Below are 15,100 nucleotides of genomic sequence, written 5' to 3' on the forward strand. Positions count from 1 at the left end.
CGCGCTCTTGTCAGTTTATATTCAGTTAATATTTTCTGAATTGGACTACAGCTGTCTTCTTGACTTCTGCTAATTGCTGATTGGTTTATTTCACTGGTAATCTGTGCCTGTTCATACTGCTCCAAATGCTACGTTACCAGACTAACTTCCTTGTGTAGAATGGACAGGCCACACTGTCCCCACTGCTCATTGCTGCTAAAACAATGTCAAAGAAAAGAAGTGCTCACTGTCTACTTCAGGCTACTTCTTATTTTATTTTATTCACACAATGCCAGAAGAATTTGTTCAGCTGTTCTGTTCACAAATAGTGTTATTGAGTATGTTTAATTTTCCAATGAAGAAACTTGCCATTTTTCACCGCTCACTCTCAGGGATCTCTCATTTGAAAGCATTTTATTGTTTTGTATGTACAATGTTCGACTGTTGAAAATGTGACTAATTTATGACAGTTCTATGTAAGGCAAAATGGTTGAAGTTGCTGTATCATGGTTTTTGAAACAACATATCAGAAAGATTTTAAGTGCCCTGTTGTTGTGGCTTCAGAATACAAGAGGTGGGAGTTGGTAGAATGGGATTATATTCCATAAAAACAATTGAAGCTACTGACAAAAGTACTCACACAAACTGTGATTGAATGTCTGTAGGCTTCATCAAATGCTTTTCAGCTGAAATTTGAAATCTGACCTCCTCACACAACAATAGCCTTCTATTTATCTTTGTCTTAATGCTTTAACACATCCAAATGGAAATGACTGCTACCAAACCTTTCTTCATGCGCTGACTGACTGGACAAAACCGTAGTGTCTTGATTTCCTCACTGGCTCTGTATTGGTGCTTTAATGACTTCTTTTAGTTTTTCTTTGTGAAACCAAACCTGTTGTTTGTTCCCTTTGTGCCATTTTGGTGAGAAATGGTTGATTTTATTTATTATGATGGGGAAATGATTGTTAAATCATGTTAACCTGTCCATGAAGATTTTTACACTGATTTATTTATGTTACTAAATATGTTTTTATAAAAGTATTGTTTTTTATTAAAAAAAAAGTTGAAATAAATAAACAAAAAATATTCTGTCACTATTTAAAGCTTACCTTGTTTCTGTCAATGAATTATACCAAGCATTAAGTCGGTGTGAACATACAGTCCCTATCAAAAGCTCAAGACCAGTTGAAAAATGGCATAAATCACTTTGTGCATGATTGGATCTTAAGGTTCCAAGTAAAATTTCAATTTGCAACAAGAAGAAATGGGAACGAGAGACAAAATATTTTTTGGAGTAAAAGTTTTCACAACAAATTAACTTTAGGTTTAAGGTTTAAGGCCAAACTCGTGCAAAAATGTGGATTCAGTGCCATTTTCTGTCAGGTAGGCCATTATGGTAGGTCATGACGTCCTGATGGCAAAGGTAAAAAAATAAAATAGTGGTCTTGAACGTGGTTGGGTTGTTGAGCAGCATAAGCAGGGCCCCTTGCAGAGCACCATCACTGCTGAGGTGGGAGGCAGTAAAACAGTCATTTTGAATTTCTGAAAAGATCCTGAGGATCACGGAACGAAAACCCCAAAAAACGACTGGCTGTCCGTCAAGACACTGGACGATCCTCGACCCAAATTAAGGCCGTGACTGGATCGGACAAACTTATCCAATAATAAAAAAAACAATAATTAGATTGACTGGCAGCCTGTTTTAACATAAACCTGCTTCGTTGAGATAGAGATCCTGTAAAACGTAATTACTGGTGGTCACTCTCACCAGAGACCAGTGATCCGCTATCTGTGGACTGAAAATATCCTGGGCTGTCTCCTAGCAACAGGCAGTGCTGGTCCTCAGAGGCATAACAAGTGAGAGCTCTTCACCCCAATTTACTGACAGAGCTTTAAATGCCACCAGTGCCCAGATTTAAACCATGGAGAGTTATTTATTTAAAACAGACCCTACACTGTGGCAGGAAATATATTGTCAACATTTTAAAGCATTGACGCCCATATATGGTCATGTTTGAAAACAGTTAAGGGGGAAAACAAATTGGAGAAAAATCTAAACTTTCTCTAATTATTCAAAAAATACTTTAACAAATGCTGAATTATGAATATAGTTTTCTACTAAATAAAGATACAAAGACATGGAGAAGAGCAAAGTGGTTCAACAGCCCATAAATACATAAATAACAGAGAACGCTAACTTGATGCTTCATGTTAGCAACGGGCTAATGCTAACGGTTAGCTAGCGCTAGCTACAACTGCCGTTTTTTCACTTCAGCTGAACAATCTGCTGTGAGAAAATATTCATATGGGCCCGATTTACACTTGACTTTATTTATGTGTGGCAAATAAGTTCATATTGGCTGAAAATGGCTATAAAGAGTGAAAAATTGCGTTTCTCTAAAGATTCTATTTTCCCCCTCAGCGCGGCCCCGCCCCCTTCTATGACGAGATGCCTCTGTATCGTTTTGTGGTTTTGAAGCTGTGCACAACATAAAGTGCTGAATACCAAAATGAAAATGTCAGGTTTTTTTCACAGCTTTTGGTCTAATTTGATTAATTTCATGTTATGTGCTGATTAAAAACGTAAAACAACAAGCAGACAAAAGCCTAAATCCAAGCTGTGCCACCACTAGCTAAAGCTAACGCCACAACAAAATGGGTTGGATTTTGTGACTTACAAAGTGCCAGTCAGCATTATTTTTTGCTTAGCATAGTAATGTTCATTGTGCCAGTTTGCACTATAGCATCAATATTCATTTCATTTTGTATTTTGTAAAGAAGCTATAGGCTACAATCAGTGATTAGTGCTGCATAACAAAAGGCTTCTTCTGATGATTTTGAAGGTGGGGAAGGAAATGAGAAAACACTGCCACAAATATTCTTCCTCATTTCCTTCACTTGTCTGTTACTCTTTTGTTGTTTGTCCGTTTTTTGTTGATCTTTTGTGGCTTTTTGTTGCGTTTTTGTCACTTATTCATCGCCTTTTTGTCACGTTTTTGTTGCTCTTAAATTGCATACTCGTTTTTGTCTCATTTTTGTTGCTGTTTTGACACTTTTTTGAGCTATAGCCACCCAGGAAACTTATGGCCCCATTCATTTGCAGCTTCTTAACATGGTGCTGCCCATCAACTGGATCGACCTTGTTCGGTTGTGCATTACGTTCACACTTTTACCGGATTCAAGATTGCTATTGCTGTGATAGCCCAGTAGATGGCAGCAAATACTAGTAATGACCATAGACTGTAAACATAATGACTCCATGGTCGTGCTTTTTCCCCTAAACGAATGTTATGAATATCTCTTACACCAGTGGCGGCGCCAGGATCTAATTTTTGGGTGGGCAGCGAGAAAAGCAGGTGGGCCGCTAAACATGAAATCACATCACATTAATACAGACCAAAATAACTATTAAATGAATCAGGCTTTGAAGATCTGGATTGCAACTAGTCCTTGAAACAATGCATGTATAAAGTGCCAGGTTGATGACTAAATTTAAGACAAATTTAGTCAACTTTGCATTAATAATATTCATTATAATCATATTTAATCAAGGTCCTCTACTTCATGGAGCTGCTCCCACATGAACAAAGCTCAGCCGTTCTTTTGGCAGAGGATTTACATGATATGAGGCTCTTTCAGACTGTCAATAGAAGTTTGGATGATTTTAGTCTCATGAAAAACTTTTAATTTAGTTTTAGTTCAATTTTAGTCATTAAAAATATCACTTTGACTAAAATTAAGACTAAATATTTTAGTCAACGAAATTAACACTGAGTTCCAGACAAGGACAAAACCTGGCTGACATCAATGTAGTGGCAGCTGCCATCCAGTGCCACCCATCTAGATCCGCCCCTGGTGCCAAGAACTCAAGATGGACAACTCCTGTACGCCTGACAGCCTACACACAGACGACAGCTTATATTGTGAACGTGCACGATGCTCAACATGTGGTTTTAAAATCCTTTGTCTAGAGCTTTAGGTTGAAGGAGTCTTAATGCAGTGATCATTTTATAGCAGACTGTGCTATATTAAAATGCACATGAAAACAGGAAATAATGATGCCAGGTGTTCTCTACCTCGAGAATTGTTCTTGTGTCTTATTGTGCCCTAAACTTTGGAACAGTCTTCCTCTACATGTACACTCGGCTCAGTCTATAGAGGAGTTCAAAACCAAATTTAAAACTCACATTTTGGCTTTGACCTTCGGTTCTGTGTAGACCAGACACAGTTCGTGCCTTTATATTACCCGTGTTTTAAGTTTTATTGTGTTTATTGTACATATTGTTACTGTACTTGTACAGCACTTTGGTCGACGAAGTTTGTTTTTAAATGTGCTTCATAAATAAAATTGACATTGACATTGTTCAGTGTTCAATGTTCCACTCAGTAAGTGGAGATGATGACAGCGGTGATGTGTGTAATCAGTTGTTGAATCTGTGTGATGCTGATGTAGTCAAATCTGCTTGGGGCCCCCTGAAGGCCAGGGCCTGTTTTTACGCCACCAAGTTTATGTATCGCCCACGTGCAGTTGTGAATTTCATTTTATTTTTTTATATTTGAAAATATGCTGAGCCGTTGTGTCTTCTGGCAAGTGCCACAGATTCAGAGTCATCTGACACGTGTCCTCCTAGGCTAAACCATGGTATGTAGAAACTCTGGCTAACAGATATTTAGTTAAATATAACAAATATTTTAAAATGCGGCCCAGCAAACAGTCAATAAATACATTTTGGTGTGTGGGTCAGCTTCTTTGAAGGTTACTGTAAACAATGAATCATATTAGACCTAAGCTTTGTGAGTGACAGACTATTTACTGTACGGACTGTGCTGTTTATTCATATTCACATTGTTTTACTTCTATTTAGCCTGAGCAGTTTCTTTTCCGCACAGCGCATTCACCAGGACCTTGTGAGAAATGCAGGATGGAAATGCAGGATGCTGCTGTGATTCCGCGCATGCGCACCGCCTCCCTCCTGCCTCCTGTCACTGACCGCTAGTGACCTCACTTTGAGGAGCAGCATCCAACCTGGACCTACCCGGCACCCCCAAATCGAACAGAAATATCCGGCAAGAAAGATGGCCGGGATTTTTGGAAAAATGTTCGTGGGGATTTATGTGGAGATTAAACGGAGCGACGGTATGTGAGGCTAGCTCCCCGCACGCGCCGCAGCTCCATCCGGCTGGTCTGGATGAGAGCCGCAGCCGTCCGCCGCAAGTGAGGGGGTCTCATGCTAGCTAGGCTAACTACATCATCCTCTTCTGCTGCTTTTGGCTTAAGTGCCTTGTCTGTCATTAGAATGTATATTTGACGAGATCATTTCATTGTGGTTACTCACTCATTTCAATAGGTTTTTGCCCGATTGTCAAGCATGGAGATAGTGACGCCGGGTGGGTGGGTCAGGCTCATCGGCTGTGATAATATGATAATGTCAATCACTTAATCATCTGTTCATCTTCCTTGTATCGTGTGTAGTGTGTAGTAATTGAAGCTTCCCTGCACCGCATCATCCAGTCCGGGCCTGTCTGTAGCTGGGGCCTCTCCCCTTCTGCTGCGGATCTGACCGCTTTCACCGTCTCACATTTATTAACTCCGTCTACAGCATGCTATTACGACTTACACACTACGATCCTGTAAACACCGCGGTGCACTATGAGATTGAGCCTAGATAATAGGTTTGGAGAGGATGCGTGAGCTTTTGAATGGCACATCCTGTGATGGGGACCACACCCTCAAACATACTTACATTCATTTATACTTAACCAAAAGGGACTAAGTAAAACAATGAACAACTGTCTGTAGTTAATTAACCTTACAGTGACTGAATTGTCTTTCTCAATATGTAGCTCACTGTGTAATGTGTGGTCAAGAAGCATCCCTTGAGCCAGTGGTTCCCAGCCGTTTTCCATTGAAGCCCCCCCTGCGCTTGCTGTAGTCCGGCTGTGCCCCCGACCAGTCCAAAACTGTGGCCAACACAAATGTATCAAAACATACATATTTATGCCAAACAAATAAACAGAAATTGTGCACCTGTAGTCCATATGTAATGAATTTGAACCATATGACCCTCTGACCGGGCAAAGCTCAACCCCCCCCCCCCCCAATCCTACCCCCAGGTTGGGAACCACTGCCTTCAGCAACTGAACTGTAGAGCATCTTTGAACTAAATGAGATCCTCATGGTTTTCCTCACTGCAGGACGAATACACCAGGCCATGGTCACATCACTGCACGAGGACAATGAGAGTGTGACAGTGGAGTGGATAGAGAACGGGGACACCAAAGGCAAAGAGGTATTTCACTGCTGGCCATTATTTTGAGTTTGCAGGAAACTAGATCTCTAATGCTTCTATATATTTACCCACAGATTGACCTTGAAAGCGTTTTTGCTTTGAATCCAGATGTTGCCCCTGATGATGAGATACCACAGAGCCCTGAGACCCCGCTTCCTCCTTCATCTATTCCTAAAGTCAGCAAAGTCCCAAAGGTCTGCCTCTAACTAAAGGTTTCTTCTTATTTTTTTGAAAATGTAGCAAATGTCTTCCGAAAAGTGGTAACTAACTAACAAGATAGAGTAACTTTAACCATTTTGCATTTAAAATAACTTATATTTGAGCAGCATCAGCTTTGTGGTTGTATAAGCTACGCAGCGGTGGAGTGATCTGCTAGAAAATTTTCCTTAAAATGCGATCATTCATGTGATGCAAGGTCAGTTATATTCCATATTCCAAATTATTCTATCAACACAAGCATTTACATCGTTAGTCTGGTGTTATAAGTGATTTGCCTCAGGTGCACTGTGGAGCGGGTCAGACTGTTTTTAATGCAGGCTAGCTGATACCATAGAAATGTGCTAGCCTTGCACTAGCCTAGCACCACGAAACTCTTCAAATATAAGAACTGCATGAATTACAAAAAAAATATCTCCAGAAATCAGCAACACTCAGGATAACTAGGAAATGAGGCCCTATGTCAAAAACCTTGAAATGTCCCTTTAAAGGAATAGTTCACCGTTTTTCCATACCGAGATATGTTCTTACCTGAGGTTGAGGAGGAGGACGAGTTGATACGTACCTGTCTGGTCTTTGTGCCTGTGGAGGAGTGTGGTAGCTTCCAACTTCACCCACGTTTGGAGCCATAGGAATACATTGGAAGAGGCCAAATGCTAACAACGTCTTTGGTTGTTTTGCGTGACTGAGGGCACGCACAAAGACCAGACAGGTACGTATCAACTCGTCCAAGCTCAGGCAAGAACATATCTCAGTGTGTAAAAACGGTGAACTATTCCTTTAACATAGAGATTGCAGTAAGACCTGAGGTGGCAGTCGTGAGCATAAAATGGCCAACTTGCATCTAGCCCCTTTAAGGTTGAGGTGTATGGACATTTTATGAATGTATCAAAATGTACAAATTTAATTATAAAGTTAAGAAATTAAAGCCGCTCATTTTGTATAATATTTGGCCTTTTAAATGCAAACCATTCAGATTTGAGCGTAATTGACTTAGTTAACAGACTTCATGTATTTTTGAGTGACCATTACACATTTCTGTTTCTGATAGGCTACATCTTTTTGATAGAAAGGGCTAAAATTAGCCTGGCTAACGCCAGACTAAAATCACAAGTGAAATTTAGTCTGGGGACCACCAATTCATTTTCTCGTAGGAGAGGTGTGGTTTACGATCGTCCATAGCCGTTTATTGGGCGCTACGAATGTATCATGCGTAGCCACAGCCAATCGTATCATCGTATCAGACGACGTATGATGCACCCGCTGTAAACTTTCGAGCTAAACTATTAAGAACACGGCCTAAAGTTTGATCGAAAAATAGCGTCGCGTCTGCTGGTGTCATGTTTGATCCGTAAATAAACTTTTTTTTTTAATCCGTAAATAAACTACAAGCTTCCGTATATGGAATAGCGCGTCATCATCTTGCCGTCCCTTCTCGTTCTGTGATTGGTTCCCAAATCCATGCGAAAATTTTGGCCATGATCCCCAGGCTGCTGTGCAGTTCGAAATGATTCGAGCGCACACAGCAGCCTGGCGTTAGCCAGGTTAGGCTAAAATTGTAAAAAGAAGAAGAAAAAAATAACCCTAAGCAAATTGTATCCGTAATGTATTTTTAGAACACTGAATAAGCAGAAATACATATTTTATCTGCTTTCAGTAAATCAAACCAGAATCCATCCTTTTCTCACAGCGTCAGAAAAGAGCTATTAAAACCTGCACTGATCATTGTAATTACGACAGTGGCGCAGATGGTAGAGTGGGTCGTCTCATGATCGGAAGGTCGGGGGTTCGAATCACACCTCCTGAAGGTGCTGTCGTTGTGTCCTTGGGCAAGACACTTTACCCACATTGCCCCCAGTGTCTGTGTACATTGGTGTAGGTATGAATGGGTGAGTGGATCCTTGCTGTAAAGCGCTTGGAGTGCCTAATGTAGGTGGAAAAGCGCTATATAAGTTGAGATCATTTTACCATTATGGGTTTCAGTGATGTTTTATTTCAGTAATTCTACATGACTGTGTTGAATAATTGTGTGTAGTGATTGGTTGTATTTAGGTGGTGTGGACTGTGTTTGGATGTTTTTGGATAGTTGTATTAACACCTCCTCAGGGACTGCAGGGGAAAACTAGCTTAAGCTAAATCTGGTGTTAAGTATTTCTATTCCTGTTTTTGTACATTGTCCCTGCTAAATAAACTAACAGACTAATCTATTGATCTGAAGAATAATGTAGTTTTGTATTTATTCCTCAGACAAGACGAACTACAGCTATACCTAGAGCTGAGAACACTCCTCGTGAAAACAGAGGTAACTGAATTATTGTTTTACTTCACAGTGGTCTTTGCTCTTTTGCATTGACATCTGACAATGACATGTTTCTTTCTGGTCGTGCGCCTTAGCGGCTGCAGTCGGAACAACCAGAGCCCGGCCCAGTCAGCACAGCCAAGTGTCAGAGCCTCCTCCACCGGCGATAGCTTCACAGCCTGCCTTCAACCAAACACTAATACAGCAGCAGAACGGTACCCGGGCTTTGTTTGCCTCTGATGAGCATATTTCACTGTAGTTTATGCAGTACTTTACATACAATCATATCGTAGTGAAGCGGACATTATCGACTGGTTTTGGTTGAGTTAAGGACATTTCGCTTCTATTCACAGAAGCTTCTTCTTTAGCTCTTGTTGTCACATTCTGACATACTTCCTGGATGAATGAGAGCTTTCTCAAACATACAATCACATCATATATCTGAGCTCAGGTGATTGAGGCTGCCAAGTCTCATTCAAAATCTTAACAACTATTTCCTTATTGTTGTGCTCTGCCACAGTAGAGAGAGTTTGTGGGTTAAATACTCTGATTTGTTTCTTTTTTAATGTATTTCTTGGCCTGTGCATTCACAGCACGGAGAAAATCTAATTGTGTAAAAGAGGTTGAGAAACTTCAAGAGAAACGCGAGAAAAGAAGACTTCAGCAACAAGAACTTAGAGAAAAAAGGGCTCAGGTAAAAGTATGAGGAACATTGTTTGCATCATAAGTGTGCACTAAAACTTAAAACTTTTTTTCCAGGAAGTAGATGTAAATTTACCAAACTATGAAATCATGTGCATGATCAGAGACTTCAGAGCCAGTCTGGACTATAGACCCTTAACCTCCAATGATCTTGTAAGTCTTTTTAGCACACAGTGTAATATTCTTATACTACACAACATTGTTTACATTGTTGACGTTTAACATTTGCTGTGTTTTATGCTTTTAGATTGAGGAGCATAGGATATGTGTATGTGTACGAGCTCGACCTTTGAATAAAAAAGGTGAATGAGGTTTAATAGATGCATTACACTCATAAACACCTGCCGTCTGTGTTTTTGTTCCTGTCTGTGTAATCAATGAAAAACACTTGTCACCTGTGCAGAGTTATCAATGAAGGATTTGGACGTCATCACTGTCCCCAGTAAAGACGTCGTTATGGTTCATGAGCCAAAGCAAAAGGTTGACCTGACGCGATACTTGGAAAACCAAACGTTTCGCTTTGACTATGCCTTTGATGAACACTCCACTAATGAAATGGTTTACAGGTATACACTTTGTATCCATTTTGGCATTTTTAAGATCACAATTTCAAGCAAACATTTTGTGTGATCTGCAGGTTTACAGCTCAGCCTTTGGTTGAGACGATTTTTGAAAGAGGAATGGCGACTTGCTTTGCATATGGACAAACCGGAAGTGGAAAAACACATGTAAGCAATGTTTGCTCGTCTGGTATGTTTTAATTAAAAATCATGGACTGTACTGCTATACTTTACAGACAATGGGAGGAGACTTTTCAGGGAAGAACCAGGACTGCTCTAAAGGAATCTATGCTCTATCAGGTGATTTTTTTTAAATACAGTCCCTATCGAAAGGTTTAAGGCAGTTGAAAAATGGCAAAAGAAATCACTTTTTACATGGTTGGATCTTATCAAAGTTCCAAGTAGAACTTCAAGATGCAACAAGAAATGAGAGTGAGACAAAACAAATTGAGTGAGGCTTTTATTGACTATAACAAATAAACTGAAAGGGGCTGTTTTGCAGCTGATCAAAAGTTTAGGTCCACCACAGGTATTCACACTGTCATGATGTCCTGATGGCAAAGGCAAAAAACAACGTTCTCGTTTTGAGCGTGGTCGGGTTGTTGAGCTGCATGAGCTGGGCCTCTCGCAGAGCACCATCACCGCTGAGGCGGGACGCAGTAAAACAGTGCTTTTTAATTTCTGAAAAGATCCTGAGGGTCAGGGAACAAAAACGTGACCAGCACTGAGCTGGAGGATCAGACTGGCTGTCTGTCAAGACACTGGACGATCCTCGACCCAAAAGCCGACTGCGTCTCACCTCAGCTGCGAGAGGCCCCGCTTATGCAGCTCAACAACCCGACCACATGCAGAATGTGATGTTTTTATTGCTTTTGCCCTCAGGACGTCATGACAGTGTGAATACCTGACAGAAAATTAGTCCACATTTTAAAGGCATGTGGTCTTAAACTTTTGATCAGCTGCAAATCAGCCTAATTCTGTTTAATTGTTTTCAATAAAAGCTTTACTCAAAAATGTTTTTGTCTCTCATTTCATCTTGTTACATATTTAAGTTCTACTTAGAACCAAGTTCAGATCCGGCCTCACCTGGTCTTAAACATTTGACGGGGACTGTTTGTTTATATATAACCTTTAACCTTTGTTCACATTTATTGAACCTATTTGGTTATAAATGAACGTTGTACTTGTGTTTGCAGCCAGAGATGTATTTCTTATGTTGAAAAAGCCAAACTACAAAAAGTTAGATCTTCAGGTTTATGCCACTTTTTTTGAGATCTACAGCGGCAAGGTATGTATTTGCAAAACACTTCAATGTATGTATATATTTGGACAAACTCACAAATATATAGATTTAGTAACTATTGCATTTGCACTTAAGGTCTTTGACTTGTTAAATCGCAAAGCCAAACTGCGGGTGCTGGAAGATGGGAAGCAGCAGGTCCAGGTGGTGGGTCTACAGGAGAGAGAGGTCAAATGCACTGAGGACGTTCTCAAACTCATCGAAGTGGGAAACAGCTGCAGGTAGCACAACATTCATATACTCTACACACGATTACTTTGTTATCAATGGGCTACGGGAAAATGTTAAATGAATGTGTTTTTCTTAAGGACTTCTGGGCAGACATCAGCAAATGCCCATTCTTCCAGGAGCCATGCTGTTTTCCAGATCATTTTGCGCAGACGGGGAAAGATGCATGGAAAGTTTTCTCTTATCGACCTGGCTGGAAATGAGAGGGGAGCAGACACATCCAGTGCTGACCGTCAGACTCGCCTTGAAGGGGCTGAGATCAATAAGAGCCTGTTGGCACTTAAAGTGTGCTGCTAAGTCCCGTAGTTTGCCGCGGTTTAACTGTCATCCAAATAATACGACTGTTTTTTATTCATTTCAGGAGTGCATTCGCGCACTTGGACGAAACAAACCCCACACTCCATTTAGAGCGAGCAAGTTAACCCAAGTGCTGAGGGACTCCTTCATTGGAGAAAACTCTAGGACCTGCATGGTATAACAAAAGTTGCAAATTTTGCATTCAATCTTCTGTTCGGCCTCTTATGTGTCTTTATTTTTATTTTTTGCAGATTGCTACAATCTCACCAGGAATGGCATCTTGTGAAAACACTCTGAACACTCTGAGATATGCCAACAGGTAAAACATGCTTCGCTATAGGTTTGTCCTCGAACCCTTTCAACAGGAACAATGCCAGATTGATATGACTGTGCTGATGTTATTTGCACTCTAATGGCTCTTGTCAGGCTCAGTTCCATCTGGATGGGGCCTTTCATTGTCTGCGTAGGTTTCCTCCTGGTACTCCGGTTTCCCCTACCACTAAAAACATGTACAATAGGCCAGGATGAATGATGTGTGCGCATGAATGAATGATGGTGGTCAGAGGCACAGATGTGTGTAGTCAGTTTCCTCCAGGGAAAACTGAACACCATGAATGTAAAATTGTCTCATGTAAAACGCTTTGTGACTAGGTCTGTGAAAGGCGCTATATAAAGAAAGTTCTTCTTCTTCTCTCTTGCCTGTTTTCCTGCTCTGTTTGCAGGGTAAAAGAGTTTGGCATCAGCCCTTCTGATATCCCCTTTACACAGAGCGGAGGAGGAGGACGGTCTGAGCTGTCTCCCACTTACGAGTATGACCTCTCACTACTTTACTTTTCACACAGTAGTTTCCTATGGGACACTGAAGTAAAATGTGTTTTTCTCTTTATTTTAACAACGGCTATGAATAATTGTGAAATAACAACACACGAAATATATACACACAAAAACAGTAGAAATGTAATGAATTAAAGTGACCAGTGCAACATACGGCATTGGGACATTATTTGATGTCTGGTTTGTAATCGGAGCGTTCTGTCTGTTCTTAGTGTCAAAGAGCTGACTGTAGATCCGTTGGCAGCGATGGACTGTCATCAGGCTGTACACGTCGATCAGCTGGAGGTGCTGGAGGCGCAGTGGGGAGTGGGCAGCTCCCCACAGAGAGACGATCTGAAGCTGCTCTGTGAACAGAATGTAATTATTTAGTCAGAAAATCTATTGAGTGAAGAAAGTATAGATCCACAAATCAGAATCAACAAAACTTTAAAGTTTGTTGGTGCTGTTGCTCTAATGTGTGAGGGACCTACCATGTTTAACCCCATTTTGTGATGTTTTAGGAGGAGGAGGTTTCTCCACAGCTCTTCACTTTCCATGAGGCTGTCTCGCAGCTTGTGGAGATGGAGGAGCAGGTTTTGGAGGACCACAGGGCTGTGTTCCAGGTACACTACATTTAAAACAATGTGCATTTTGTTCAATTTGAGCTACTGCGTGGTTTTGAAACTATAAATGTGTTCACAGGAATCAATTCGCTGGTTAGAAGATGAAAAAGTACTTTTGGAAATGACAGAGGAAGTGGATTATGATGTTGAATCATATGCAACTCAACTTGAACAAATTTTGGATCAGAAGATAGATATCCTCACTGAGCTGAGAGGTAGGACAGTGTAACTTAAGGTTTGAAGTCTGTTCAAGATGCATTGTACAGTGCATTGTTTTGTTTTTTCCAGACAAAGTGAAGTCTTTCCGCTGTGCACTGCAGGAAGAGGAACAAGCTAGCAAACAAATCACCCCGAAGAGGCCTCGTGCACTATAGACACTTAGACCACACACATTATGTGAAAAATAACATGTGAACTTTCATCAGAGACGGCATTAACTGGAGTCTGTTAAAGAGCTGACATTTCTCAGCTGTTATTATCTACTCCTGGCGTATCTGTGTGATTCTACTGTACAGTACCTTTTGGTTCCATCCATCGATTTTGTAAAAAGAGCACAACATTTCTTCAATGTTTGATTTTAATACAAGTTGTATATACATTAATGTTATGTCACATGTGCTTAAACTTGAACAAATCATTTAATGTTCATTTGTAGCTCAAATGTCAAGTTATTTACTATATTGAGACAGCTGTCGCATCGCATTACTTTCCACACATCATCCTGCCCGTATTCCTTCGGGCTTAATGAGTGCATGTGGAGCTTGTGTGTAAAATGAGACAAAACGAGTGTGATAGTGTCTTGGTTGTATTATAGAACTGATGCAATTTATGAAAAAAAAAGAAGCATTACACTGGTTGACCTGATGGAGGCGCCACAGTCAAACCTTAAGGTACAATGGAAACTGCACTGAGTGAACTCGTTTGACATAATAAATATGTCAGATTGTTGAATTCTTTTTGTATGTCATTCATGTGCTTCTCAGCAGAAGGTTTGATGGTTATAGGTTATGGTGTATGTTATTGTTCCCATAGGTAAATTTGTCCTCTGCATTTGACTGGGGCAAAACTGTAAGGATCAGCGGGCGACTGCAGTGCCGCGCCCGGGGACCCATCTCCAGATGTGGAGCCAGGCGGATAATCACCTTTTGTGCATGTTTTTGGTTGATGGCGGACACCGGAGCACTGGACCATCCATACACGGGGAGAGAAAATGCAAACTCCACACAGAAAGGCCCGCATGGCCCAGGAATCGAACCTGTGCCCTTGTTGCTGCAGATTTAATGTAATTTAGTGCGCTGTGTGGATTTTTTCCGTGCACAGGCCACATGGGAAAAGTTCAGAGGCGACATTGCACATGATGGAAAAATCATAACAGAAAACAGACAAACTCAGGAACAGTTGGTCCATAGATTTAATCACTGCCAAAGTGATGAATAAATGCTACATATTCAAATATAATTAACCTGAAATTGTCATAATATGGTCTCAATAAATAAATAGCCATGTTATATATTAAGTTAAATGTAGGTACAGTATATTGTACATTTTTACAGTATGTACAAAAAGTCACATGGACAAACATTCATCTGAACCAGAGGAGCTCGAGGACTTTGCATGATCTGCCGTGACTGACGTGACTGCAGCATGCTCATTCTTGGCTTCACTGGTTTTCTTCAGCATTACCGTGTTCAGAAATTGAATATAGTATAATATTCAATGAAGGTTCTTCAGTGTAGAACATTTCGCCTCACATACAAAAAGGCTTTGTCAGCGACACAACTCAGCCCCCC

General features: G+C 40.7%; 1 protein-coding gene across 1 annotated transcript; it reads left to right on the top strand.

The window, feature by feature from the left end:
- Positions 1-4,939: 4,939 nt before the first annotated feature.
- LOC306959744 (kinesin-like protein KIF2A) lies at positions 4,940-14,598 on the top strand. Its single transcript, XM_079551942.1, has 21 exons — positions 4,940-5,119; positions 6,178-6,272; positions 6,347-6,466; positions 8,736-8,790; positions 8,883-9,002; positions 9,381-9,481; positions 9,547-9,642; positions 9,737-9,791; positions 9,893-10,055; positions 10,127-10,217; positions 10,286-10,349; positions 11,246-11,337; positions 11,428-11,570; positions 11,658-11,862; positions 11,939-12,049; positions 12,126-12,193; positions 12,597-12,683; positions 12,921-13,065; positions 13,209-13,310; positions 13,390-13,525; positions 13,599-14,598. The coding sequence occupies exons 1-21, from the start codon at positions 5,059-5,061 to the stop codon at positions 13,682-13,684; spliced, it is 2,196 nt and encodes a 731-aa protein (XP_079408068.1). The 5' UTR covers positions 4,940-5,058; the 3' UTR covers positions 13,685-14,598.
- The last annotated feature ends 502 nt before the right edge of the window (positions 14,599-15,100 follow it).

This window comes from Gobius niger (genome assembly GCF_951799975.1).
Source record: "Gobius niger genome assembly, chromosome: 2".
NCBI lineage: Eukaryota > Metazoa > Chordata > Actinopteri > Gobiiformes > Gobiidae > Gobius > Gobius niger.

Bases quoted from the DNA above. Each gene is read 5' to 3' on its own strand.
- LOC306959744 (XM_079551942.1), top strand. From the start codon at position 5,059: ATGGCCGGGATTTTTGGAAAAATGTTCGTGGGGATTTATGTGGAGATT. The intron at 10,218-10,285 runs GTAAGCAATGTT...TATACTTTACAG, and splicing joins CCGGAAGTGGAAAAACACAT to ACAATGGGAGGAGACTTTTC. The intron at 13,526-13,598 runs GTAGGACAGTGT...TGTTTTTTCCAG, and splicing joins TATCCTCACTGAGCTGAGAG to ACAAAGTGAAGTCTTTCCGC.